We start from the raw sequence: 26,322 nt of genomic DNA on the forward strand, positions 1-26,322 counted from the left end.
GGATTTTCCCAGGAAGGAACAAGAGCATCGCATCCAAATTCCAAGAAAGGAGCCTGGGCCTCTCACAAGGCAGGCAGCGTTAATCTCATTACAGCAACCCACAGAACTGGTTCCCTGGCCTAGCGGGCGCAGCACAGACAGGTCCCTTCAGGAAGAGCCTCTACCTGCTGCATGAGGACACCCTTGAACAAGAGGTGCTTGATGCCTGGCAGGTATCGTGCCCCATCATGCCAGAGCCGGCACAGATTAGCAGGCCTGTCCCTTCTGCAGAAATGTGATTATGCAGCAGCCGCTGCTTGAAGGGATTAGAGGGGGCAGGCTGGGCAGTTTTATGCCAGTTGCTCCCTTCCCCAATTTGAATCCAGCCCCATTTATGGTCTGCCACACCTCTCGGCCTTACCCCTAGCCAGCCCAGCACACCTTTGGCTGGTTGCCAGCAATGGCATAGCATGGGGGAGCCACAGGGGCTGTTGCCCCCAGCGCAAAATTGTTAGGGGCACAAAATTTCAACACCCAGTGCTGCCTCAATACAGCTGCGCACTTCCATTGCTGGGCTCTGCTGAAAACAGCTTCTCCTTGTGAACCAGGAAGTGACCTCTCCAGATAATGGAACGACTCATCTTATTTCTAGGGCTGTGATCTCATGGGTGATGCAGAAGCCGTTAGATACTTGAATGTGCATGCGTACTCTGTCTGTTTCCCTCCAACCCCACCATGTGGTCACGGGTACTAGCAACTCATGCTACGCCACCGATTGTCAGATTTGCTGCAGTATTTGGATTCCACCTGAGGAAATGTTTGTTGGAACTCCCCATTCCTCCAACTCACTTCTGCCTGTTGTGGAGTTTCCAGGTACAGACATCCCCCCACATACACACACTTGTGCACGACCACGTATACACATGGCACCAGGAAATAATTAAATGGTTGAATTCATACCCAGAAATGGAGGGAGAGAGCTGGAGAGTTCCGTGGCTCATGAGAAGCACCTCCCCAGAGCCCAAAAAGGGCTTCCGTGAGGGTGGAGATGAGGCTGGAGGCGCAACGGGGCTGTTTAGGCTGCTCAACTTCTCCTGCAGCAGCAGCTTTTCCATGCAGCCTCCAGCCAGCCCCCGAGCTTCAATTCCAGTCATGGATATTTTTGGTACTGTGTTTTTTTTAATCTGTATTGGAAAGAGAGTGGCAGAGAGGGCATTTAAAGGGTGTTTAGAGGCTGTTCCTCACTTACGTGATTTTCCGGGGTGCCAGAACGTAACCCCTGCGTAAGTTGAGAGTGGTCTGAAGTTCCAATCAGAACAGCAGCTGGGTGCTGGTTGAGGAGCCTTGCCCCTTCACCCTCCCACCCACTTGGTCTGATTCCAGCAACCATTCTCCCAGATCTGATCAGCATGGTGATGGGTGCCTCCACCCCTAATACAGGTGACAGCACTGTTTGCATATGCCCAAGGTTTCCCCAATCTCCGAAGAAGCCTCCTTGGGGAACAGCTGCCTCTTTTACGAAATTTATTGAGCGACTTGCAGATAAACCCTCTCCCTCACAAGTGCCCACATCTCTTCTGTGATTCGACAGCGTTCCTCCACCTGGGAAGGAGTCCGTCCGTCCTGCTGCAAGGAGTTCTGATTCTCCACGCACCTCAGATGTTTCCGCATCCAAGTGCCAGTCTACGATTCTGAACTTTGTGCTAGGAGCAATCAAGGAGTTTAGTAGTCCAGGCCCCTCATGGATGCGATGCTGGTGGCCAAGCGACGGGGAAAGCTTTTGGCTGTCTGCTTGTAGTCCTCAGGCTTGGTCTTCAGGAGAGCCACCATGTTCTGCAGAGCCTTGGAAGGCTGGAGGCCCAAAGCATCCATCACGTTGGCCAGGTAATCTGCAAGGCCAAATGCCGGTCAGAGGGAAAAGAAAGAGGCCAGGCAGCCCCCTCCCCACCCCTGATTGGTCAGGACCAGACCTCAGCCTGATTCAAAGCCCCGATTTGTCCAAAGCAGCTGACAGCTGCACCCAGAGGAAGGGTTGAGTCCCAATAAGGTGGCGGCCAAAATCCTTGTCCTGGTGGAGATTCCCAGGGAAACTTCACTGACAGGCAGTGTTGTATAGTGGTTAGAGTGTTGGGCTAGGAACTGGAAGGCCAGGGTTCAAATCCGTGCTCAGCTATGAAACTGTCTGGGTGACTTTGGGCCAGTCAGTGTCTCTCAGCCTGACCTAAGAGAACCATGTATTCCACCTTGGAAGAATGGGATGGGATGTAAATAATGAAATAGAGGTTGAAAGGACAACCTCCTGGATCCTAGCCAGAGAGAAACCACCAGCTCCCTTCTGCAAAGAGAGGCAACCACCCTTACCAATATCCGTGGCCAGCTGCTTGGTGGAGTGTGGGGTGAGCTCGGGGATCTGGAGAATGACCTCGCAGTATGTCTGCATCGTGGCTCTGGCGAGGGAGCCCAGCCAGTAGTCGGCCATGTTGTCCAACTCGGGGAGGTCATCACCTGGGGGCGACAGGGTGGGGGGGGGAGAGAGAGAAGCATGTCAATTGGAAGTCACCAGGATTGAGTTCTGGCACCTCTCAAGTGGGCGCCATTGCCATTCTAAGAGAACAAGGGTGAGTGAAGTGTTCTATAGCCTGAAGGAGAGTGGCAGCCCTAGTCTCTAAGGCAGGGGTCTGCAACCTTTAAGACAAAAAGAGCCACTTGGACCCGTTTCCGAAGAAAAAAAACCTGGGAGCCGCAAAACCATTGCCACATAGAAAATTAATCAGGGCCCCAGTGTACCATAAATCATAATCAGTGCCTGATGTAAATAATAATTAATAATGAGGGCCCAATGTCATCCTCGTCATTATAAAAATAACTTTTTTGTCACTTTTTTATTATTTCTTTGTTTGACCTCTCAGAATTACTCCTCCTCATAGAAATAAACGTTAAATTAACAAGTTACCTTTTTTGTGTGTGTGTGTTCTTCACTCCCCTTCAAAACAGTGACCAGTGTACATGCCCCCTTTCAATGCAGTGACCTGCGTACATGCCCCTTACAATGTAGTGACCAGCATACATGCCCCTTACAATGTAGTAGTGACCACCATACATGCCCCTTACAATGTAGCGGGCGGGCGGGCAGGTGACGTCGGGACGGTGCGTGACTAACGCACGCACCGCCCCCATGCGACGTCACAACCAGTACAGAGCCCGCCACAGTGGGGAGTGTCGGGGCGCACAATGCGCCTCCTCCCCTCGCTAGTATCCACCCCGGAGCCACAGCAAAGGTGTAAAAGAGCCACATGCGGCTCCGGAGCCGCGGGTTGCAGACCCCTGCTCTAAGGAGAACACCAGCTGTCCCCAGCACCAGTTCTGGCGCCCCTTCACTATCCTGCCCAGGAAGATTTGCAGCAGGGCCACCTCGGACTAGGGCTCCCCAGCTGGTCCTGTGAGGGGAAGGGGTCATAGCTCAGGGGAAGAGCACCCATGCTTTGCACAAAGAAAGTCCCAGGTCCCAACCCCAATGGCATCTCCAAGTAGGGCTGAGAATGTCCCCTCTCCGAAGGAAACCCTGGATAACTGCTGCTCATGCAGATGGCCTGATCTAGAAAGACCAACAGCATGATGGTTCCTCAGTTCCAGCATTTGCTCAGCTGAAGGCAATGTAAGGAAGAGGTAGAGGAGGAGAGAAACCCACTCCTGGCCTGCTGGGGCACCACCGAGCAGGCTGCCAGCCTTCAATCCACACACCCCATACCACAAGCAACCTGCAGGTTTTTAACTTTTGCCCAACCCTTCTTTCATCTCTCGCTCTTTCCAAAGGTTAGCAGAGTATGGCTCTGGAGAAGACCTCCAGCGGGAGGGAGGGAGACAAATCACTAAGAACAAGTTACAGACAGAGTCCACAAAGGCAATGCTTGGCATCCAGAAGGACCTGGACAGGATTTTGGAATCCAAACAGCAGCCTAAATTATAACCAGAAGTCTAGTGCCAGGGCAGACTGCCTTACACTGAGTCAGAAAATTGGCCCATCTAGCTCAGTATTGTCAACACTGATTGGCAGCAATGGCTCACCGGGGTATCAGGCAGGGGACATTCCCTGGGGCCAGGGCGGTTTTGCATGCAAATCTGATGTTCTGCCACTGAGTTACTACAGCCTTCCCCAAAAGGGAAGATCCTGGGGCACCAGCAGCCCATTTGGCTTCAGGGAACATCTCAGGGAATGCTTCCAACCCTTCACACCAATAAGCCAGACCACAGTCCTCCCAGACAGATCTGGTCCACGGCGACTGCATGCCCTGAGACACACAGACAGCTGCCTTTGTGCAAGGGGCTGAGTGCCAAGAGGGAATTAGAACATGGTGACCTGGGCCACGGCCAACATTCCCCCCTTCCCAGCCCATGGGTAACAAAGGCAAGATTAGTCATGCTCTGCTAATGTTTCCCCGGCAGAGACTCCTGGGCTGAGCCGTGCGGTGGGTGCCCCACTCCCAGCACCCAACGCTCAAGAAGAAGTGAGGGGTGAAGAGGGGACCCTTAACGCAAGGATATCTCCCAAAGGAAGGCAAATCCTGATCCTGGCCAGGGTGAGGGTTAGGATGGCCCAGCTCCAGGCACAGCTGTCCAGCTCCATACTAGAATAAGCTTGGAGAAGAGGAGGTGATGGGACAGCCACCTTCAAATATCCAAAGGGAATATCTGCAGGGAAGATGGAGCCAGCTTGTTTTCTGCGACGGCTTCAAATGGCAAAGAAGGGTATTCCTACTAAACGTTAGGAAGAACTTGTTACAAAGGAACGGATGACCTCAGAAAGTGGCAGGATCTCCTTTTGTTGGAGGTTTTTTAACCGAGGTTGGGATTCTTGAGCTGCAATTCCTGTCTTGCAGGGGGCTGGCCTGAATGGCCTTTGGGTTCCCTTCCAAGAAGTTCTATGAATCGATCCCTGCCTGGCCTGCCTCGGGAGCAACACAGTCGACAACAGGATTCGCGGAGAGGTAATCCTGGACCATTCAAGCAAAGGAAAGAGCAGCACAGGCAGCTGTGGGAAATCCCGAGAGCAGATCCCTTTCAAAACTTCACCTTCCCCCACCTTGCTCTGGAGGAAAGGGCAGCTTCCCAGCATGCAATGCCAGCTCCAGAGCTGAGTCTTCCTGGGTCACAAACGGTTCCAGGTGGAGAGGCAGAGACATGATGTACTGGCCAATCTAGGAAGAAACAGAGGGCGCTCCATCGTCACACAGTCATTTATATAAGAAGTTTACATACCGCTCTTTGTCAAAAAGGCTGGTTTACAACATAACAGCATAACAAACAACACAAAGTACATACACACCATAATATCCGTAAAGTACACACAAAAATTAAGAACACCTGCAAAATGCAAGTCTAAGAACCGAAGACTAAGTAATTATCTGCGCATTTTAGGTACAACTATAAAGCACGATACATATTTAACAACAGCTGTAGTTGCTTTTTTAAAAAGTATTTCTGAATCCAGGACTCAAGTGCAACAGCAGCACTCTGCATGCCCGCAACTCCCAGCAATGGGTTACACAGAGGCATCTTGCCTCTGATGCTAAATGTAGCAATAACGGAAAATGAGCTGCTGGATCAGGCCAATCGCCCATCTAGTCTAGCCTCCTGGGCCAAACAGATGCTTCTGGAAAACCCACATGCAGGATTCAAGCCCAAGAGCACTCTCTCTGCTTCTGTGGTTTCCAGGAAATGGTTTTCAGAAGCACTGCTGCCTCTGACTGTGGAGACAGAGCACAGCCATTGTGTCTAGCAGCCATCAATAGCCTTCTCCTCCTGCATGAATTTGTCTAATCCTCTTCTAAAGTTGGTGGCCATCACTGCCTCCTGTGGGAGGGAGTTCCATAGTTCAACTATGTGCTGTGTGAAAAAGGACTTTCTTTTGTCTGTCCTGAATCTTCCAACATTCACTAGATATCCATAGATCTCTAGTGTTAGGAGGGAGAAAAGCTTTTCTCTATGCCATACATGATTTTATAAACTTCCACCCCGCTGCCTCTTACTCGCCTTTCCTCCAAACTAAATGCCCCAGACGCTGCAGTCGTTCTTCATGGGGGAATGGCCCCCATCATCCCCTTGATCATTTTGGTAGTGCTTTCCCTGAGCCTTCTCCAACTCTACAGTATTCTTTCCAAGGTGACACAACCAGCATTAGGGCAGGGCTTGTGTTGTCCTGCCTGCCTGCCTGTCTCCCATGCATGCGCGCACGCACACACACACACACACGATCTTACATTGCTGATGTATTCCAGGGGCGTGAGGCTGAAGTTGGGCAGCTCATCTGTCAGCATCTCCCCAGTGCCACTGGTGCTCCAGCTCTGGCGGGCAGCAAAGCAGAGAAAAAGGCAGCTGAAGCCACACAGGCACCAAGAGCGGCACCGGCATGATGGCTGGAGGGGGAGCCCACTGAGCAGGGAGGTTCTCCCCGAGATGCAGCAACATTCTTGGAAAGATTGCCCCACCCCCTCCTCACCGCAGGAATCCCCACCCACCCTAAACCTAGAGGAACCCATTGGAGTTTCCCTCGCAAGGTGCTGCTCACCTCCATCTTGGAAACCAACAAGAGCTGCTGCTTGATGCGAAGGAAGACGGAGTCGAAGGCCAGCTGGTGGGCCTGCTGGTTGAGGCGCATGAGGGCCGAGCGCGAGGCTGACAGCAGGTTGTGGCTGGTCCCTTTCTCCTAGGGTGGGGAGTCAGGGAGTCAAGGCCGGAGGACACAGGACACACTCAGCCCTACCAACGCCACCATTTTTGTGTGTGTGAGTCTTGTGCACCCTGAGGACCAGGGACCACTGGCCCATCTAACTGAGTACTGTCAACACAGCAGCTCTCTGGGGTTTCAGGAAAGTCACCCCCCCCCCCAAAAAAACCCCTACCTGGAGATGCCAGTGACCAGGGTCCTTCTACAAGAAAAGCAGGTCCTTTAGCCACTGAGCTACAGTGGTCCTTCCTTGAGCCAACACTGAGCATCTGCTTTGCCTACAGAGCCTGAGCTCTGGAGCCCATCATACAATGAAGCCTCATCAGGAGGATTCTTGCTTCTCAGGCTTGCAGGGAGGGGTGGAGGGGGCTTGTTTGGGCAAAGGACAAGATGGTGCCCTCCCCCAAGGCACTTACAGAAGCCAACTGGATTGACAGTTAAATTGGACTCCAATATTGGATAGGATAGTGTCTTCCACTGCACCTGAGGGCAGCTGGCTAGCATGGGTGGTACTGGGAAGGCGGCATGGTGCCTGGACGCTCACCCCACCTCCACATCTGCCGCTTGAGGCAGCTGCCTCACTCTGTCCCATCACAGGGCCGGCCCTGACCCCTCCCCTCCTTCCTGACACCATGGAGAGCTGCTGGGAGCCAAGTAGGAGATGCTTCGCCAGGTGTGACTTGCTCAAAAGGCCCCACACTGTGTGGCTTGAGGCAGCCTCTTTTGCAGCTGCACTGAGAAGGGCCCTTTTTGGGGCCACCTGATGCTCCCTCCGTCATCAGTTCATGCAACCATCCTGGCTTCTCTCCATGTCCCGCGGGAAGTGCGCCCTGCCCTTTCCAAAGAAACAACTGAACAGCAAAAGAGAGGTCAACTGGGGCCAGCCAGGGCAGGGCAGTCCCGGAAAGCAGAGCCGGCACACGGGGCTCTCGACACCCAGCAGGCACGTGGCGGGGCGAGTGACCTCAGCAGGGGCGTGCCCTGAGCGGCAAGAGATCCCAAACCCCCGTGAGAAAATAAGCAAGGGGGCAGGAGCGCCGCAAAGAGGCCCCCGGAAAAGCAAACAGGCTGCTGCAGGGAAGGAGCTGTAACCAGAGCTGCTTGCATCCCCTCCCCTGGGACAAGTTGGGAATAGGCAGAGACCAAGGGCAGCCTGGGAAAGCACCGGCAGGAAAGGAAGCCTCAAGGGTTCAGGGCTGCAGGCGCACCATGTATTTAAAGCACATCCTCCCCTTCCAAAAACAGAACCCTTGGGAGCTGTAGCTTACTCCTCACATAAGAAGAGCCCTGCTAGGTCAGGTCAATGACCCGGCTAGCCCAGCCTCCTGTTCTCATAGCGGCCAGCCAGATGCCTGTGGGAAGCCTACAAGCAGCACCCAAACACAAGAGCACACACACACTCCTCCTGTGATCTTCAGCAACTGGTATTCAGAAGCATTGCTGCCTCCAACTGTGGAGGCAGGGCATAGCCATCCTGGCTAGTAGCCATCGATAGCTCTCTCCTCCATGAATGTGTCCCATCCTCTTTTAAAGCCGCCTGGGTCACTGCCATCACTGCTTCCTGTGGCAGCGAGTTCCACAGTTTAACTCACAGAAGTACGGTTCCCTAAAAAAGCGCCCTGAAAGCTACAGTTCCCAGGATTCTTTTTTGGGGGGGGGAATGTGCTTCAAATGCACTTTCAATGTATGGTGTGTGCGCACTCCCTGGTTCCAGACGGCACATTCTCTCTCTGCATCTCCCCATCCACTTCAAGTGTGGGGGACAGCTCAAAGCCAGGAGGAGCCCAGTCTGCCCCCTAAGTACAGAGCTCTGCCAGCAACCAGCCGGAAGCCCCACCTTGAGCGTGTAGAGGGTCTCCAGCAGGGCAGCATACTCAGCAGGGCTCTCTTGCTGCAGGTAGTTGTGCTCCTGCCAGGGGTTCTTGAGGGGGCTCTGCTTCTCTGTGCTGGGGTCTTGGAGGCCGCTCAGGCTGCAGGGACTGTAGGAGTCCGAGAGGTACTTCCCTGCGGCGGACAGGATCCTGCAAACGGCAGGAGAGAAATGGAGCTGAAGCCCGTCCATGGGGTAAGATCCTTCCGCCTCCCCAAGCCAAACGCCACCACCCCCAACAGGTCAAGGCCCACCCAGAAGACCTCCAGATCTTACATCCTGCACTCTGAGCATGACAGACAACCGACAGCTGTCACAAGGAGACTGGCACCCCTGCTCCCCCTGAAGCCCACCCAAACTTTGCACAGAAGACATCACCTGTTTGCCAGCTGCTGCTCAAAGTCTCCACACTGGCGCAAGAGCTCCCCACAGGTGGCGATGATCCTGGGGGAGAGGAAAAGCACCTATGACATCACAGCATTCGTAAACCGCCACCAGGCCCAATGGCAGGAGAGAGCAGACATTGTCAGAGCATTGGGTTGGCCACTGTGAGAACAGGATGCTGGGCCAGGTGGGCCAGGCGATTCCCATCATGCAAACATCAGAAGACCCTGCATGGCCCATCTGTATCCTGTTAGCAAAGTGGCCAAAAGAGTGGGCACACTGTTTCCTTCTCATGCTGTATCCGAGAGCAGAGGGAGAACCTAGCCATTGTGGCCGGCAGCAGCTGCTTATATCTGTATCTCCCACTAACCTTTTAAAAGCCATTTCAATTCGGTGGCTGTCATTTGTCTGTACACAACTAGAAGCAGCTTGTTGGGGTATGAGTCGGTGGGGGAGTAGAGTTGCCTCCAAGAATCAATGGATGTATTTTTGATTAAGTTCTGCCCAGTTACGGGGCTTGGGCACGCTGCAAGCCCTGCGGTAAGTGCCGGCCCCCGCAGTGTGGCGCCCAGTACCAGCAGCATTTCGTTACGTTGTTGACTGAATTAAAAAGTTTCGTGAGCCCAATTTATTATTTTTATTAATTTTTTTGTCATTTTGCCACCCCCCCTCAGTGTTGACACCAGGGGCTGCCTGCACCCCCCTTCCTCCACCACTGCACAAATGCCTTCTGCAATGCACCTGGCTCTCTCCATGTGGCATGTGCTGGGGTGGTCTGAACCATTCAGGTTATTGGGGGGAGCTGGGGTTAGTGCAGGGGTCTGCAACCCGCGGCTCCGGAGCCGCATGTGGCTCTTTTACACCTTTGCCGCGGCTCCGGGGCAGATACTAGTGAGGGGAGGAGGCGCATTGTGCGCCCCGACACTCCCCACTGTGGCGGGCGCTGTACTGGCTGTGACGTCGCATGGGGGCGGTGCGTGCGTTAGTCACACACCGTCCCGACGTCACCTTCCCGCCCGCTGTCAGATCGCAGCTCCGGAGATATATTTGTTTTAAATGTCGCAATGGTTTTGCGGCTCCCAGTTTTTTTCCCCTTTGGAAACGGGTCCAAGTGGCTCTTTTTGTCTTAAAGGTTGCAGACCCCTGGGTTAGTGGGTTGGTACTGTAGAGGAGGGGGGGCTCAGCGTTATGTTTAAATCTGCTCCCAGCTTGCGTGAAACCACAGCTACAGGTACACCATACATTTAAAATATGTTCTCCTCCCGCCCTGCAAGATTCCTGGAAACTGTAGTTTACCCATACCAGAGCTACAATTCCCAGCACCCTTCATGAACTGCTACCCCACTCTCACCGGATTGCGTTCTGGAAAGCGGTCCAGTCTTCTTGGAAGAGTGAATCAGAAGGGATGTCCTCCAACTGACACTTCTTCCTGATTGACTGGAGGGCGTTGCTGAAGTCAGAGGTGTATCTGCAGAAAGACCCAGAAGGTCATGATGCACTGAATACCGTGCCAGTTTATGATCTTTGATGGCAGGGTCACATTACTGGTACGTTTCTAATTCTTCATGTGTTTTTAATACTTGCATATACGTTGCTTTGAGAAGACAACTAAGAAATCGACATCACCACCACACAGGGTGAGAGCTGAGCACCAACCCTCCAGGCAGGGCAGCCGTCACAAGAGAGGGAAAGCGGGGTGGTCAGGGCAGCAAGATGCCACATCCCCCAACCCAAATAACCAGGCTTGCATCTTCTCTGTGCTAAAACTCTCCCACCCCTCCAAAAAGCAAAACTCTGTGGCTTTCATATATTGCCCAGTGTGACACACTGGATTGCATCCAGCTAAGTTCTGCCCTGAGTGGAGCTCAGTTAGTCACGTCTAACAAGTTCAAAGGGTCTACTCTTAAGCATGAGCAGTGCTGGAATACAACCCACTGTTTAGGAGGCATCTCTTATTCTCCTTGTCACAGGAAGCAGCCAGGAACTATGTTGGGAGGGGATTTGAACAACCAAACCCCCAGCAACCCTGTGGTTTTTGGGAATCTGAATCCTTTGCTCACAACCACATTTGGGGATGCATGGGTGGACTGGCACTCACTTCCAGAGAATGACAAAATCCAGCTGCCTTTGCCAATGGCAGGGAAAGCTTCAAAGGAAGGAAGGAAGGAAGGAAGGAAATAACAGCTGACTTGGTAGCCAGCTCCCTGGGACTCACTTGCTGAAAAGGGCTCGCAGGGCCTTGAGGAGGCCTCCTACCCCCAAGCCGTCCGTCAGCTTGAGGCAATTGTCCACAGCCTCCAAGGCCAACCGGAAGAGCTTGTTCACGGAGTGGCTGAGCTCCTGCACGCAGTCGATGACCTCCCCGTGCTCCTGCACAACCACAGGACATAAGTCATACCAAGAGAAAGAGAGGGGGGGTACATCCCACTTCGTACTGAAGAGACAGGAAATCAAAGCAAATGTTTCCAGTCAGACCCAGAAGCCTCCATCATTCCTCAACGCATCCAGCAAAAATGAAAAAACCCTCAGCATTTAAAAAGAGCTGGAGGGGAAAAGATTCATTTCTGCCATCACTCACCTGGCAGGATAGGTAGGACTGGACCTAAGTAGCCTGGCAGGTGTTTTCACAAGATAAACACCCTCCAAAGACAGCAGAGCACCTCAGCGGTGCAAATACCCCCGAGGAAAAGTTCAGGGAGCAAAAACAGCCAGAGGCTTCAGCCGCCAGTGCAAGGGGTGACTCAGAAGCCCTGGCCTACAGGAATGGTGGTTGAGTTTCAATGACTCTTGGCACTGCACTTTTTGTTGTTGGTAGAAAAGTGGGATACACACACACACACACAGCGCTCACAGACAGGAGGGTCAGCCAATGTGGTGCCCTCCACAGCGTGCTGGACCGCCAGCCATCATCCCTGCCCCCTGGCCATGCTGGTTGCTGGGGCTGGGAGCTCAAAGCTCCGGGAGGGTCCCTTGGGGTCAGCAGGCAGGGCTCCCTTACCAAGGGGACAGCGCTCAACTGGATGAGGAGGTTCTCTTCCTCCAGGGCTCCATACTGCAACTGGAAGAGCTTGTAGGGACCATAGACAGCTTCCACCAGCTCTGTCACCTTCACCAAGTTGCATTCTCCTAAAAGCTCAAGGAAAGAGCATCACAGCACTTGTCCCCAATGCTTTTCCTCCCACCACAAAAGTCCCAGGACAGGTCCTAAAAAACCCCACCCTTTAATCCACTATAGGCATTTTCACGCACTCCCTGCCCCTTCCCCCCGTTAGACCCCAGAAGAGGCCCCCTCCCTCCATCCCCCAGCTCTTTCTGGGTCCTACACTGGCTCCCACTGCATGCCTTGCTGAAGCTCCCCACTCTTCCCCCCCAGTTTTCATCGACTCCTTTGTCCTGGGGAGGGGTGGGTTAGGTTGCTTTGGCACCTTCCTGGCACAGCCCAGTGTACCCCAATTTTTCCCTCTCCTGAAAAGGCCTACACAAGCAGGACAGGCAGAAGGACACTGTCCTGGCACAGAAGGAAACTGCATTGTTCACGGCACACATTTTATTTTATGATGGCGATGTGATGTCAGCTGCCTTGTGGGGCCCTAAAATGCTGCAAATCAAACAAACTGAACACCCAGCTTGGGAAGGGTCCCCCGGGGTGAGAGGGAAATAAAAGGCATCCACATGCTCTTAGCGCTGTGTTTTCAGCCTTCCTTGACTAGAAGTCTTCAGTGAGTTCCTCACAGACACCAGGACAGGCTGCTGCTGCTGCCAGCCAGAGCTGGGATGATGCAGATGCAGCATCTAAGCCTGAGAGGGAGAAAGGCCTGGCCTGCCCACTGCCGGCATGTGGCTCCCGGAAGATTGCCCAGGACAGACTGAGTACCTTGGGCTGAAGGAGGTTCCCCACCCCAGACCCAAGAGCAAGTGAACCCAGGCCGGCAGCTCAAGAGGTGGTTCAAAGGCTGCCTCCCCCCTCCCAAAATGCGGCTGGGTGGGAACAAAGCAGCCGCCTGTTCCAGGAGGGTGCTGGGATGCTACGAGAGTTTGTCGAAAGCAACAAGTGCGAAGATGTATTTACTCAAGGTAGTATCAGAACTGTTCGGCTTCAGCAAACACTTTAAGAACTGTGTCAACACCGCTCAAGTTAGTTAAACAAAGTTTGGTACAAATGTTATGTAACCGATAAATGGCATCAATGCAATGCTAACAAATTGCATTCCGGTAAGAATATGTATAAATATATCCCGTGCACAGAAAGGGAAAAAAGGAAGGGGGGACGAGAACAAAGATGTTATAAGAAAGAAAGAAAAACTTTCCACTTTCCCACTCTGTATCACTTTACTTCTTTATAATTTGAATTCTTTCTTTAATATTAAAAAATTTAAACAAAATAAAAAAGGAGGGGGGGAGCAATGTACTTAGAGGACTTGCACAGGGATGGATCGGGACAACACGCAAGCAGGCATGGCTCAAGAGGGCACTTACTCAAGACGGGCGACATGGCGACCTCCAGGCCGCGAGCGAAGTAGACTGTGGCATCGTACAGCCCCAGGAGGCGGCTCAGCCTGCTTTCAGGGCCAGCGCGCTCCATGGCAGTGCTGAGGCAGACAGGAATGGAGGGGACCAGGGCGCTGAGCACCTGGATCAGCAAGACAACCACGACTTGGTGGGGGTTCTTGAAAACCTGTAGGAGGAAGGGGTGGCAGGGGATGAGACCGGAGGCTGCAGTCAGTGGAGCTGTCTGTGAATGAACACTGGAAGCTTCCTTACGACAGTCAGACCAGTGGTCCATCGGGCTCAGTGTTGTCTGCACAGACTGGCAGCAGCAGCTCGCCAGGATTTCAGGCAGGGGCCTCTCTTTCACAGCTCTACCAGGAGATGCCATTGGGGGTTGAACCTGGCACCTGAACCTGCAAAGAAGAGGCCTTGAACGACACCCCCTATGGCTGGAGGCATCCCGCAGGCTGACCCATGTGGGTGAAAACTTGCCTGTTTCAAAAAGCTAGAAAAGGAAACCCACCCTGGAGGGTCCGTCAACAACAAGGAGATGCCGAACTAGAACTGGTCTCAAAGGCTGGCAGACTCACCAGGCGCTGTTAAAAGATGGGAGGGTGCTAATGGCAGCTGTGACACACAATCAGTTCCCCAACCAACAGCCTCTCTCTGGACAATCATTTTATAGATTCCTGCACTCCATGTGGAGCACACAAGCACAACACTTTCCACAGCCAAAGGGATGAAATATTATCCTACATATTTGCACATCTGGCCAGTTCAGAAGCGACTTGGGATCCATAGCAGCATCTTCTCGCTCACTCTCACTCACAAACACACACACACACACACACACACACTAGTTTTTCTCTTTCTCTCTCCCAGAGCTACAATTCCCAGAGTTCCCTGGGAAGAGGGGTCGACCATTAACCACACTGGGAACTGTAGCCCCGGGAGGGGAAAAGGGGCCTCCTAACAACTTTCGGCTACCTTACCAAACTACAGCTCCCAGAGTTCTTTGGGGAAGCTACAGCTGTTTCAAGTAGTCAAATTGTGCTTCAGGTGTATGGTGTCCACACAGCCCATGATTATCACAACCCGGAGAGGGGTGGGGTGGGTTGAGAACTCCCTCTGGGCTCCTTGCTATAAAGAGGCCTCCAACACACAAGAGATATACATCAGCTTTCTCCTTCATGGGTGATAGGTCAGCTCCAGTGGCCTAATCTGATGAAGTTGGCAGCAGCCTTCTGAAACTCCAGCCACAATAAACTAGCTGAGCCTCCAAGATATCGCAAGGACCCTTGGTATTATGCTACAGGTGCTGCTGCTGCAAATGGTTCCCTTCAGGGACTCCACCTGCCTTCTTGCTACAGGCACAAGCCTCCCACAGTACAGGCATTTATTCTCCCCAGAGATAAGAATAGCCCGGTGGCTGGACCAGGCCAATGGCCCATATCTAGTCCTGCATTTATTCATTCAGCCATTCATTTATTTATTTATTTCGCAAAATGTATATGCCGGGTGGTTGTTAAAAAAATAATAATAATCTCAAAGTGGTTTACAAAAAGGATAAAACGATTAAATCATCAATTAAGATAAAAAGCAAAAATAAAAGCAGAGGAACTTTCTAAAACACCCAAGTAGACTCGTCTAAACAAGAATGTTTTTAGCAGGCACCAAAAATATTGCCGTGAAAGCTCCTGCCTGATGTCAACAGGCAAGGCGTTCCAAAGTTGTAGGTGCAGCCATACTAAAAGATTGAGTTCTTACAAATGAGGAACAGGTATGATGTGGCATCTGTAACAGGGCCAGTTCCACCAATCAAAGTGGGACAGAGCTCATGGTTTGTTTAAAAAAGCTATGGTTTAAACAAAGCATCACATGGAAACCAATGTGTGCAACCTGTGAGAAATACGGAGGTACGGGGGCTCCAGAGGAACAATCTGAAGCATGGCGAGAGGTCACTGCAGCCTCCTATTCTCCCTAATTTATACTCTGCTTCTCAGCCAGCTTTAGCTCCCAGGGAAGCTGACAACTACAATTAAGTGCTAGCAGCACTTAAATACAAATGAGAGCCAGAGTGGTGCAGTGGTTAGAGTGTCGGACTGGGACCTAGGAGACCAGGGTTCAAATCCCACCACTTGGCCATGAAGCTCACTGGGCAAACTTGGGCCAGTCACTGCCTCTCAGCCTAACCTACCTCACAAGGTTGTTGTGAGGATAAAATGGGGTGAGGGAGATCTATGTACACCCCTTTGAGCAACTTGGGAGGAAAAGAAGGGATATAAATACCATAAATAAATTAGTGCCCCCTCTCCTGCCCCCACTCAATTTTAGACATATGCAGAACTGCCCACACTTCAGTCTGAAGGGCATCAGTAACACTGATATTCACACTGTATATATTCACACTGATATTCACACTGTATATCTGAAGAAGTGTGCATGCACACGAAAGCTCATACCAAGAACTAACTTAGTTGGTCTTTAAGGTGCTACTGGAAGGAATTTTTTTGTTTTGCCCACACTGTGTAATTCATCTGGTCCTGTTTGTCATAAAGAAGGATGAGGAGCCGGGGCGAAACGCCAGACAGAATCCCCTACTGAGCAACCTTCCTCAGAGACTCCTTTTAGCATTGCAAGGCTCCGCAACCACGAGCGTCAGAAACCTGCTTTTTAAAAATATATATATCTGAGTGAACATACACACAGAGGATGCCACCAGGATGCCAGCATCCACTTCACATGCCAAAATCCCAGACCTGCCCAACGCAATTACAGAAACACAGGAAAAACACCAGCGGAATCTTTTTGTAGAACCGGGCTCGAAAACGTTGGTTGCAACAGCCCATTTGCATTCAAGGCCTCCTTCGTTATCAAGATGAAAATGCTAAAAAAATTGCAAGGGAACTCTCCTTCGAACTAAAATCCAGCCAAGCTACACGAGCTGGTTGGGAAAACCCTGGAGGGGATATGCCAGGCGATAAACGAAGTGCGCATTTTGCAACTGCTCAGCTGAGCGACTCGGCTGCATTTCAAAGAGATGGAGGAGATAGAGCAGCTTCAGAAGCAGCTGCACTCCAAGACCAGACCTACCCCCAACCCCTGCCACCCTGGTTTGTGGCCAACTCTTCCACCTCCCTGCCTGGCCCAGCCCCTCCTCAGCCAGCCAGCCAGCCAGCCCCATGGCCATACCTGCGTGGCCCACTGCAGCTGAGAGTGCCACGTCCCCAGCAGCCCATCGTAGAGCTCCGTCAGCTGCCGGTCCAAGGGGAGGGGAGACTGGCACAGATCCTGCCACACGGCCACCAGCTGCACCTGAGGATGAGGACACATGTCAGGATCGCATTTGCACAAGAGATTGCTTCTATGGCGCCTCTGCTTGGTGATGTGTAATAAGTGGCACCATATGGATTCAATAATTGGGTTTTGTTCTTCCAAAATGACATGGAGAATAAGAGAGGCCCTAGAAAACAGCAGCTTTTTATGATTCTATAACCTGCACCCCAAGAGCAGCGGACTGACTTCAAGATTGCCTTTGAGCAAAACAGACGTTATGGTTAAGAGTGTCAGGACTGGGAGACCAGAGTTTGAATCCCCACCCGGCCGTGAAGCTCACTGAGTGATCTTGATCTGGTCACTGCTTCTCAGCCTGACCTCCCTCACAGTGTTGGTGTGGGGATTAAATGGGGAGGAGAAGTATTTATGCCCCCTTGAGCTCCTTGGACAAAAGGCTGGATGGAAATGTAATAAACACAAAGTAAACGAAGCTCATCCTTCCATCTGATGAGCTGTGGGCAGCAGGATGCCAGACATGGATCAGAGTTCAAGCCTTGGCACAATTTACAGGGTGGCCTTAGGTCTAAGCTGCTTAGCAGGGCTGTTGTGTGGACAGAATGAGACAGGGCCACACACCAGCCTGAGGATGCTTAAGTGGAAATCTGATAAAACAGCAACTGCTGCAGGGAGCACCGTTCAAATAAAGAAGCTTGACACTAGCATTGCGCACGTGGCCCCCCCAAAAGCTTGGAGACCAAGGAGCATTCCTGGAGCCAGCTGCCACTCTGGGCAAATCACACATACCCAAGCACAAACGATGTAAGAAGAGGGCATGGCTCCCTTGCCCATTTAATTAAAACTGGTATGTTACTGGTAACCAGGGATGAAACCAACACTACTCAGTCCAGCCCCAGCCCAGCTGCTGAACTGGCTGTGTCTCAGGGAAGGGCAGCCCAGAAAGAGGATTATTTGGCTAGGGTCAGCCCTGCCACCCAGAATGTATCCCTTCCCACTGCCAAGAGCGTTGCATAACTCTCACCCAGTGGGCGATGGGAATCTGGCGTCACAAAGGAAGGGGCAGGAAAGGCTCTTGGAAGGCACACAAGCAGGGGGGCGCAGGGGGAGCGGGAGGAGGAGAAGAGGGCAAATGAGTGCCACCCTTGCCTGCCCCCTGGTGTTTCTTCACACTGTTGCTTGTGCAGTTTTAGCACTAAAAACAGAAGGACAGGAAAGAACACCTGGAAAAAAGAGGTGCAAAGAGGCAACGGGAATTTGGCCAGGATTGCCACAGGGGACTGGCACCATCCTGATTTTCCCTTGCCACAAGGAAACAGGATTTTGTGTGTCATGGGCAGTAGCAGAGCAGAGAACTAGAAGATCTGACCTATGGGGGTCCAATCCAACAGGGCTTGTGGCGGATGCCATGTGAATCAGCAAGAGGTGCCATGACGCTGTACCAAACATTAGTCAGAGTAGATCCCCAGAAATTAGGGTGCATTAACTTCAGGGTGTCTACTCTGAGCAGATCTTAGTTGGATACAACCCACAGCAACCAAAATGCCATAAGCAGACCTGGGCGCCGAGGGTACAGGAGAAGCACCCCCTGCTGCCACCACCGTCACCACCCCATCTTGTGATCTGCCATCTCCCCAAGGCTGGCCAAGGAACAGGGCAGGCGGTGCTCAGGTCTGCAAGAGCAAAAGGAGGGATCAGTCTTCCTCATTCCACCCAGAGGAAGGCAGTGGGGGTTCGATCCACAGCAACTTGTGTGTTTCAGGGGGAGGAAGGGAGTACCTTGTGGCACTTGTAGTAGTAAGCCAGCAGCTGCGGCATCCGGTCGATTTCAGTGAAGACTTTGACGAAAAGGCGGGCCTGATCTAATAAAAGGCAAAAGAGCTTCGGTCAGCCAGTTTTGGGTGGCAGGTGGGGAGAGAGAGAGGTCAGCCTCTTGCCCAGGCAGAGCTCAGATCAAGTGGGAAGCACAGAATCCTTTGCCTAATCCTCTTTTGAAGTCCAAGTTGTTGGCAGCAGCAGCAGCAACTCTTTTGATTTCCTAAAGTCCCCCCAAAACTTGCAGGTGCAAATTAGAGCAGATCCTCGCTTCACAAATGCTGTCCGTAGACAACCCAGCCCCACTCCCCTCCCCTCCCTCCCACACATATGTGGGTTTGTATATTGGGGGTGGGCAAGTGGACAGGTAACCTCTGGACCAAACATAAAAGCAGGAAATGCTGTGCTGGATCAGGAGGGAAAGAAGCTCAACCTCTCACAGGGCCAGGCAAAAGCCTCATGTTCAGTACAAGGGTGCCCCCTCCTGGTGGCTCCCTAAAAATGCTCCAAGTGATCCACTTGTGATTGGAGAGTCTGCCAAGGATCTGCAATGGATTACTACAGTTCTTTAATTTATAGATCTAGGCTACTCAGGGGAAATTAGCCATTTAAAACAAGAACTTGAGTCTAAAGGATTTCTCCCAGGAAAGAAACAATTTAAATGATCAAACCTGAACAACTCACTAACAAGCCACCTGCTTCACAATTACTGGGGCAGCTTTGTGGCACAAGGAGCATCTCTACTCCAGCCATACTCCTTGGCCAGAGGACAGAATGACATGGGGCACAGCAATGCAGGGTGGTCCATCTTTTCATATCAAGTGGGCTCCAAGAGTACTTTGACACAGAACCCCTGGGGCCCCACACTGCCTTGTCACATCGGATGGGGGAACGAGGTCAAAATCTGACACCTCCCACCCTGCCCTCCCATTGCCTGCCCAAAGCCAGCTAAGCAAGGTGCCGGATTTTCAGAAGGAGGTGCAAGGCTCTGGCAGGGTCCTGGAGCCCTTCCACCTCCTTCCCAAAGCTGGGGAAAGCACTAACTAGGCTTTGGGAAGAAGGCCTAGTTGGACCATCCTGGTAGTATCAGACTAGGACCTGGGAGACAAGGGTTCGAATCCCCACTCAGCCATGAATGATCTTGGTGATCTTGGGCTGATCATTGCCTCTCAGCCTATCCTACTTCACAGGGTTGTTGTGGGGATTACATGAGGACAGGGAGAGCCACCTTGAGCTCCTTGGAGGAGGAAAGGGGGTATATAAATGAATAATAGGACCAAAGGCCACAGACTCACCAACAGACTGAGCGTTGAAGGCAGCCACGATCTGGGGGCTGGCCAGGGCCTCCAGCCGGTTTTTAAGCGCTTCCAGATGCACACACTTTTCCGAATAGTCCGGTGTGTCTACCAGGACTGCCAGGCTGCTTTGCATGCTGGTCAGCTTGGCTGAAATCACAGACACGTCCTGGACCCAGAAAAGAACACCACCACTTGGTCATCAGAACTGCCCAGCGAGCGCATGTTTTGCACATCCCACCCACACCCGCAAGGCACACTTCTGTTCCCCTTTCATATGAAGTGCAGGACAACCTCAACAGCTCATTTTGCTCAGGGCAGGGGAGAGGTGGAACCCGAAAAATAGATGGTGTCCACTTAAAAAGAAATAACCTTGCACAGTTCCAGCTTGAGAAGAAGCCAAAGAGGATAACCAGCCAGCAGCAGAAACAGAATTGGAGCAGAGTTCCAAACTCAACAAACCATGAGACTCTTCTGCCATGTCAGCATCTTACACAAATCAGTAGCAGAGAAGCAGAAAAAGTGCACAGGCTGCAGAGACAACCCAGACAAACGCCCAGCAGTCTCCTTCAATGGCTAAAAAAACAACAACAAACTGTTCCCCAGGCAGCAGCTCAAAGATCTCTCTTGCTCTCTAGCTGACCAGTGCCTGGTTGAAGGCTATCAACCCCAATGGCTCTTCTTTGCCTCTAGTCTGAGGCTGCAATACCAGTTGCTGGAAGCCACAGGAAGGGAGAGGGGTCTTGTGCTCAAATCCTGCTTGCTGGTTTCGCACAGGCATCAGGCTGGCCACTGTGAGAAAAGGATGCTGGACTAGATGGGCCATTGGCCTGATCCAGCCGGACCTGTGGCTGATGGGAACTGTAGTCCAAAACATCTGCACTGCAAGAGGTTGGCAAAGGCTGACATCTAGAGGTGAGATGCACTTTGCAGCCGTGTGAGAATATAGACATACCTGTGTTTTAAACGTCTCCTCGATGTCAGCACTGAGGGTGCTCCACTTGTCTGCCTCCTGGAGAGAGTCGGCGGCCAACTGCATCCTAGATTTCACATGATCCAGTTTGACCAAAACCTGGGAAAGAGGCAGAAAGAGCCGCAAAAGATGACAGCGAAACCTGCCTTGTGTCGCATCTTAATTTTGCAAGTGACGGTTGGTTGGTTTTTGTGTTTTTCATTTTAATGAAAAAGACACTCCCTGTGAGTTACACATTTCTCTGGGGCTGTTTCTAAATAACTAATGAATGTTGAAAACATATCCAACTAGAACAGAGAAATTTGGCTGCATAACAAAGCACAACTCTGGGATTTGGGGAGGGGGGGTGTTCCATCTACCATTAAAGAATATAAGGAGAGCCCCACCGGGAAAGACAGGTGGGTGGGAAGCAACCTGTATAGATCGGCATCCTGTTCCCCAGAGTGAGACAACCGGACATCCTTAAGAAGCTCTCAAGCGGGACACTAGAGACAAAGAGTCTCCCAATGGCTGCCACTGAACCCGAGGCAGCTTGAGGGCTTTTAAAAGGGGTTAACAAATTCACTGAGAAGCAAAAGGCTATCAATGGCTACTAGCCACAATGGCTTTGATTTTACCTCCACTGTTGGAGACAGTAAATGCTTCTGAATGTCAGCAAACAGCACGCAGGCAGAATGCTGTTGCATTTATGTTGTGCTTGTGAGCTGCTTCCCTTTGGGGCATCTGGTTGGCTACTGCGAGGGCAGAATGCTGGACTAGATGGGGAGGCTCCTCTGCTCTTCTCATCTATTCAGTGCTTTGCAATACTGTACTGTACGTACCAACGTGGCAGCCAGAACCAGCAACTGCCATGAGCAGAGCAGAGGTGCGAGTTCGGGAGTTGAACTGGCTTCAGGCAAGGGTGGGGAAACATCTGTGGCATCCCTCCTAATGTTCTTGGACTCCAGCTCCCACCAGCCCCAGCCAGCTTAGCCAATGGTCAGGGCTGATGATGGGAGTCAAAGAGCAACAATAGCCGGAGGGCTGCTGGTTCCCTGCGCCGGGCTGACCCCTTCCACGCTTCCGCCTCTTGCAGCCAGCCTGCAACTACTCCAGGAAAAGGACAGCCCGCCTGGCCATGCCAGAGGATCAAGTACCTGCATCGACTGGGCTGTATCCTGCTCCAGCTTCTTAATATCTTCCCTCACCAGGACCATTTGCTCCTTCAGGAAGGTTGCCTCCTGCTTCAAGGCCTCCATCTCCCGGAGAACTCTGGGCATGCTCTGGAGCGCCTGGTGGCTTGTCTCTGCAGAAAGGGAAAGGCAACCGTCAATGATTCAGTGGCTTGGTGTAAAAAGGAGAAGAGATTCCTTACTGAGAGTCCAGAAGCAGGGCAAAAAAAAGAGGAATTATATCCCAGAGGACGGGGTGTGGGGGAGAGAAGAGGAATCACCAAGTGGGGAAAGCAGGGGTGGGGGACACTGCAATTCAACACAGCACTGAAGGCTAGAAATACAAGGATATGAACAGCAACTTTAAATTCTGACTTCTCAGATCCCCCATTTCTGAGCATCCAGAACAACCTTGCAGGCTCACTTCTGACCTGTTCATCGGCTTTCTGGAATAACATGTCTCTTCCAGCTAAACTGGCACTCCACACTTCTCTCACCCACTGCTCAGCATCTTCAGCACAACCAGTTAGCACACACTGTGCCTTTCCATGACATCACAGAAGCTCAGCCATTGGCTGGGAAGGCTTCTGCACTCTCAGCAAGTCACCTAAAGAAGCACACTATGTCACATTGCAGACCAGCCTTCCCTAACCTACGGTTCTCAAGCTGTTTTGCACTGTAACTCCCATTAGTTAGCACAGCTGTGCGATGCTGGGGGGATGGCAGGTGAACAGTTGTGCTGGACTGGGCCGATGAGAACTGTAGCCTGCAAAAGCTAGAAGGCACCAGGATGGGTTGGCTGGCTCATTATTTGTGAGTCACAACATCTGCTTCTACTGTGGCTGCTATGCAGGATGTCACAGGAAAAACTTCTCAAAGACTCAGCTCATTCTACTCTCCAACAAAAAGACTTTGCATTTTTAAACTTTAAAGTCAACCAAGCTGCTTTCCTCTTCTGCGGTGTGAGTGGCCTCAGTGTGAAGCTTCAAAGAATCCCTCAGCTTTTTTCTCTCCTGTTTTCATCAGTTTTCCACCTCATCTAAAAACACACAGCAAACTGAAAAATTGCTACCTTTGAGTATTGCAATAGGGGTCAATGGTCACAAAACCAGGCTCCAGTAAATCCACTTGCCAAGTTAATTATGGAATCAGGGAAATAGAAATAAAAGAGCATGTAAAAGGATAAAAAAGGAAGATGGAACGCCTCTCTCCTTTCCTTTGATAAGCTTTCTACTTCTGACCGGCAATTTAAATGGTAAAACATCTTTGCAAGATAGTTTGTTATTTCAAATTAAAGCTAAAGGCTGCATTTCAGGAAATCCTTTGTGGAAGAAATGCTCAACGTGTTTTGCAAGTTGAACTCATGCACATTTAATCAAAAGCAAGCTCTGAGTTCAGTGGAGCTTACTTATAGGATTTCAGGCTAAGCAGCAGAGTGTGGTTGGGAACAATTGTAAGCTAGGTGGGGGTCTATAGTTAGAATACAGCAGATCTTTCTCCCATCTACCCCTCCCCCCATTTTAAATAGGGACATTTAAGCCATTATTTTATTCCCACAGAAGTGTTAAAACTCTAACATGAATTTTGGGTTTTCTCACAAGAGCAAAGTAGTACAGTGGTACCTCAGGTTAAGTACTTAATTCGTTCCAGAGGTCCGTACTTAACCTGAAACTGTTCTTAACCTGAAGCACCACTTTAACTAATGGGGCCTCCCGCTGCTGCCGCGCCACCAGAGCACGATTTCTGTTCTCATCCTGAAGCAAAGTTCTTAACCTGAAGCACTATTTCTGGGTTAGCAGAGTCTGTAACCTGAAGCGTATGTAACCTGAAGCGTATGTAACCCGAGGTACCACTGTATCTGTTTGTAATAGTTTGATTAGATCATGTATTATAGAGGACATAAATCACCAAAGGGGAGTTTACATGCCAAAAGTTTGGTCCTTTCATGAAGAAAATCCTAGTGTAGATTTCAAAATCCCAAAGACAGAGACATCTACTGATCCAAGTTGGGGGGGAAACACATTTGAGAAGCAGACTCCAGCCTATGAAAGCTTGTGTCACCAAAAAATTTACTCTTTATTAAAGTGCCACGGAACTGCTAAAGAAACTAGCCATTTTCTCTACATTCTTTTGCAATAAAAATTTTAAAATAAGCATCTCACTGGCCAGCTTCCACACTCTGTGGCTGCACCAGAAACGGCAATGTAATAGTGTTTTATTATTTTAACTAACTTGTTTAAACCACTGCAGTGGGATGGGACAGTCTTTAAATTTTGAAAAGGCGAAAAACTTGTCAACAGCTATAGAACAAATTTCAGATTAAAGGTTTCTTTTTAAGTCAACCTATGTAAAGTCTGTTGCATAATTTAATCAGTCAACATCCATGCTGACAAAATCATACAATATTGCTGTGCTGTCAAGGTGAGATTGGACTTCACAGCTGGCTTGCAGAAACTAATGTTTAGCTACTAAGTTCCTGCCATGGAACCCCAAGTTGCGCCTCCTTAAGTTGCCATTACCTTCCACGGCATTGTTGACCTCTTGGATAAAGAGCTGCAATTTCATCACCACCGTGTTTGCATGGGCATCCAGCTTCCCCGGGGCCTCCTGTTGGACTGCTCGGAAGACCCCGTTCACCCAAGCCTTCACCTCAAAATCATCAGCCAGGAACCTGGAGAAATCCATGCTGTCTTCCACGCTCTCCCCTTGCGTGGGAGCGAATCAGCAGTACCTGGAAGGATACAAGATGGACAGATGTGAACAAGGACAGGGTTGCAGCAGCTCAGTGGCAGAGCACCTGCCTGACATGCAGAAGGTCCCAGTTTCAATCCCCACTGGTGGCATCTCCAGGAACAGCTGAGAAAAGTCTCCTGCCAGAAGCCCTGGAGAGCAGATGCTGCCGATCAGGGTAGACTAGGAGGTTGGCTGACTTTCACAGGTCACAGGTGTGAATAGGTAATCAATTCAGAGTTCTGGCAAGAGTAGCCTCTCTGTCAGCTAGCAGTCAGAGTGGATTGGAAGGACACAGGGAGACAGAGGGAGAGCTTGGTGCAGTGGTTAGAGTGTTGGACTATAACTAGTTGGGCTGTGAAGCTTACTGGATGACCTCAGGCTAATGGCCACCTCTCAGCCTAGCCTGGCCCACAGGGCTGTTGTGAGCAGAAAAGGGGGAAGAAAAACATGTATGCTGCTGTCAAACTTCTTGGAGGAAGGGTCGGGATACAAATGAAATACAGAAGTATGCCATAGTGGTTAGAGACTTTGACTAGGACCTGGGAAACCAGGGTTTGCATCCCCCCTCGGCCAAGAAGCTCACTGGGTGATCTTGGGCTAGTCACTGCGTCTGAGCCTAGGCTACCTCACAGGGTTGTTGTGGAGGCAGAATGAGGTAGGCCACCTTGAGCTCCTTGGAGAAAAAGGTAGGATAGAAATGCAATGAAATAAAGATGTGAGATGAGGAGGAGAGGGCAAGACCATGCCACTGCCGTCCTTAAATACAGTATTACTATTCCCTAATCCAGGGGATGCGGGTGGCGCTGTGGGTTAAACCACAGAGCCTAGGACTTGTTGATCAGAAGGTCGGCGGTTCGAATCCCCGCGACAGGGTGAGCTCCCGCTGTTCAGTCCCAGCTCCTGCCAACCTAGCAGTTCAAAAAGCACAAAGTGCAAGTAGATAAATAGGTACTGCTCCAGCGGGAAGGTAAACGGCATTTCCGTGTGCTGCGCTGGCTCGCCAGAAGCGGCTTAGTCATGCTGGCCACATGACCCGGAAGCTGTCTGCGGACAAACACCGGCTGCCTTGGCCAATAAAGCGAGATGAGTGCCGCAACCCCAGAGTCACGACTGGACCTAATGGTCAGGGGTCCCTTTACCTTTATTCCCTAATCCACACTTATCTATATAGAGAGAAAGGGGTGGGTGTCAGTGAGAGCGAAGGGAGAAAAGACGTGACTTACTCCTGAAGGAGATAAAGAAAAGAGGGCGCCCCTATGTGGCCCTCACCCTGACTTCCTCATCAGGAAATAAGAGGCGTTCAGCACAAATTTCCTTCCCCCCCCCCTCGCCCGCCCCAGTGCTCTGCCTCTAGGGCTTGGCCCTGAGGGATAGACTGCCCCTGTCCATGGCGGATCCGCTGTCTCACCTGCCCGCCCGGAGCCCACCTGCGCGCACGCGCACAGCCCCGTCTATCTCCGTCACTCTTCAGCCCAGTGGGCCGCCATCTTGACAACGGGCCTGGGCTGGCTGAAGCTCCGCCCCCGCCAGCTTCACGCCGGGCCCCGCCCTTCCATCCCGTGGATTGGCTCCGCTCCTGCCGTCGTGGCTCCGCTGAGGGAGACCCCGCCTACACGCTG

The 26,322-nt window shown here is 51.5% G+C and overlaps 1 protein-coding gene across 2 annotated transcripts; it reads right to left on the bottom strand.

Moving 5' to 3' along the window:
• Positions 1–1,489: 1,489 nt before the first annotated feature.
• On the bottom strand, positions 1,490–26,267 carry COG7 (component of oligomeric golgi complex 7). Of its 2 annotated transcripts, none has more exons than XM_028705750.2 (18): positions 26,112–26,267; positions 24,490–24,701; positions 21,956–22,104; positions 20,802–20,918; positions 19,847–20,015; positions 18,516–18,598; positions 16,638–16,760; positions 13,434–13,632; positions 11,956–12,083; positions 11,173–11,327; positions 10,309–10,425; positions 8,952–9,017; positions 8,541–8,724; positions 6,545–6,682; positions 6,237–6,320; positions 5,060–5,174; positions 2,341–2,484; positions 1,490–1,868 (listed from the first exon to the last, which is right to left on the bottom strand). In XM_028705750.2, exons 2-18 carry the CDS (start codon positions 24,653–24,655, stop codon positions 1,702–1,704), a joined length of 2,304 nt encoding a protein of 767 aa, XP_028561583.2. In that variant the 5' UTR covers positions 24,656–24,701; positions 26,112–26,267; the 3' UTR covers positions 1,490–1,701. The 2 variants fall into 2 exon arrangements, with proteins under 2 accessions (XP_028561583.2, XP_028561584.2); XM_028705751.2 differs by lacking the exon at positions 26,112–26,267 and adding an exon at positions 25,927–25,948.
• Between the last annotated feature and the right edge of the window lie 55 nt (positions 26,268–26,322).

The sequence above is a fragment of the Podarcis muralis genome, chromosome 14 (genome assembly GCF_964188315.1).
Source record: "Podarcis muralis chromosome 14, rPodMur119.hap1.1, whole genome shotgun sequence".
Classification (NCBI taxonomy): domain Eukaryota; kingdom Metazoa; phylum Chordata; class Lepidosauria; order Squamata; family Lacertidae; genus Podarcis; species Podarcis muralis.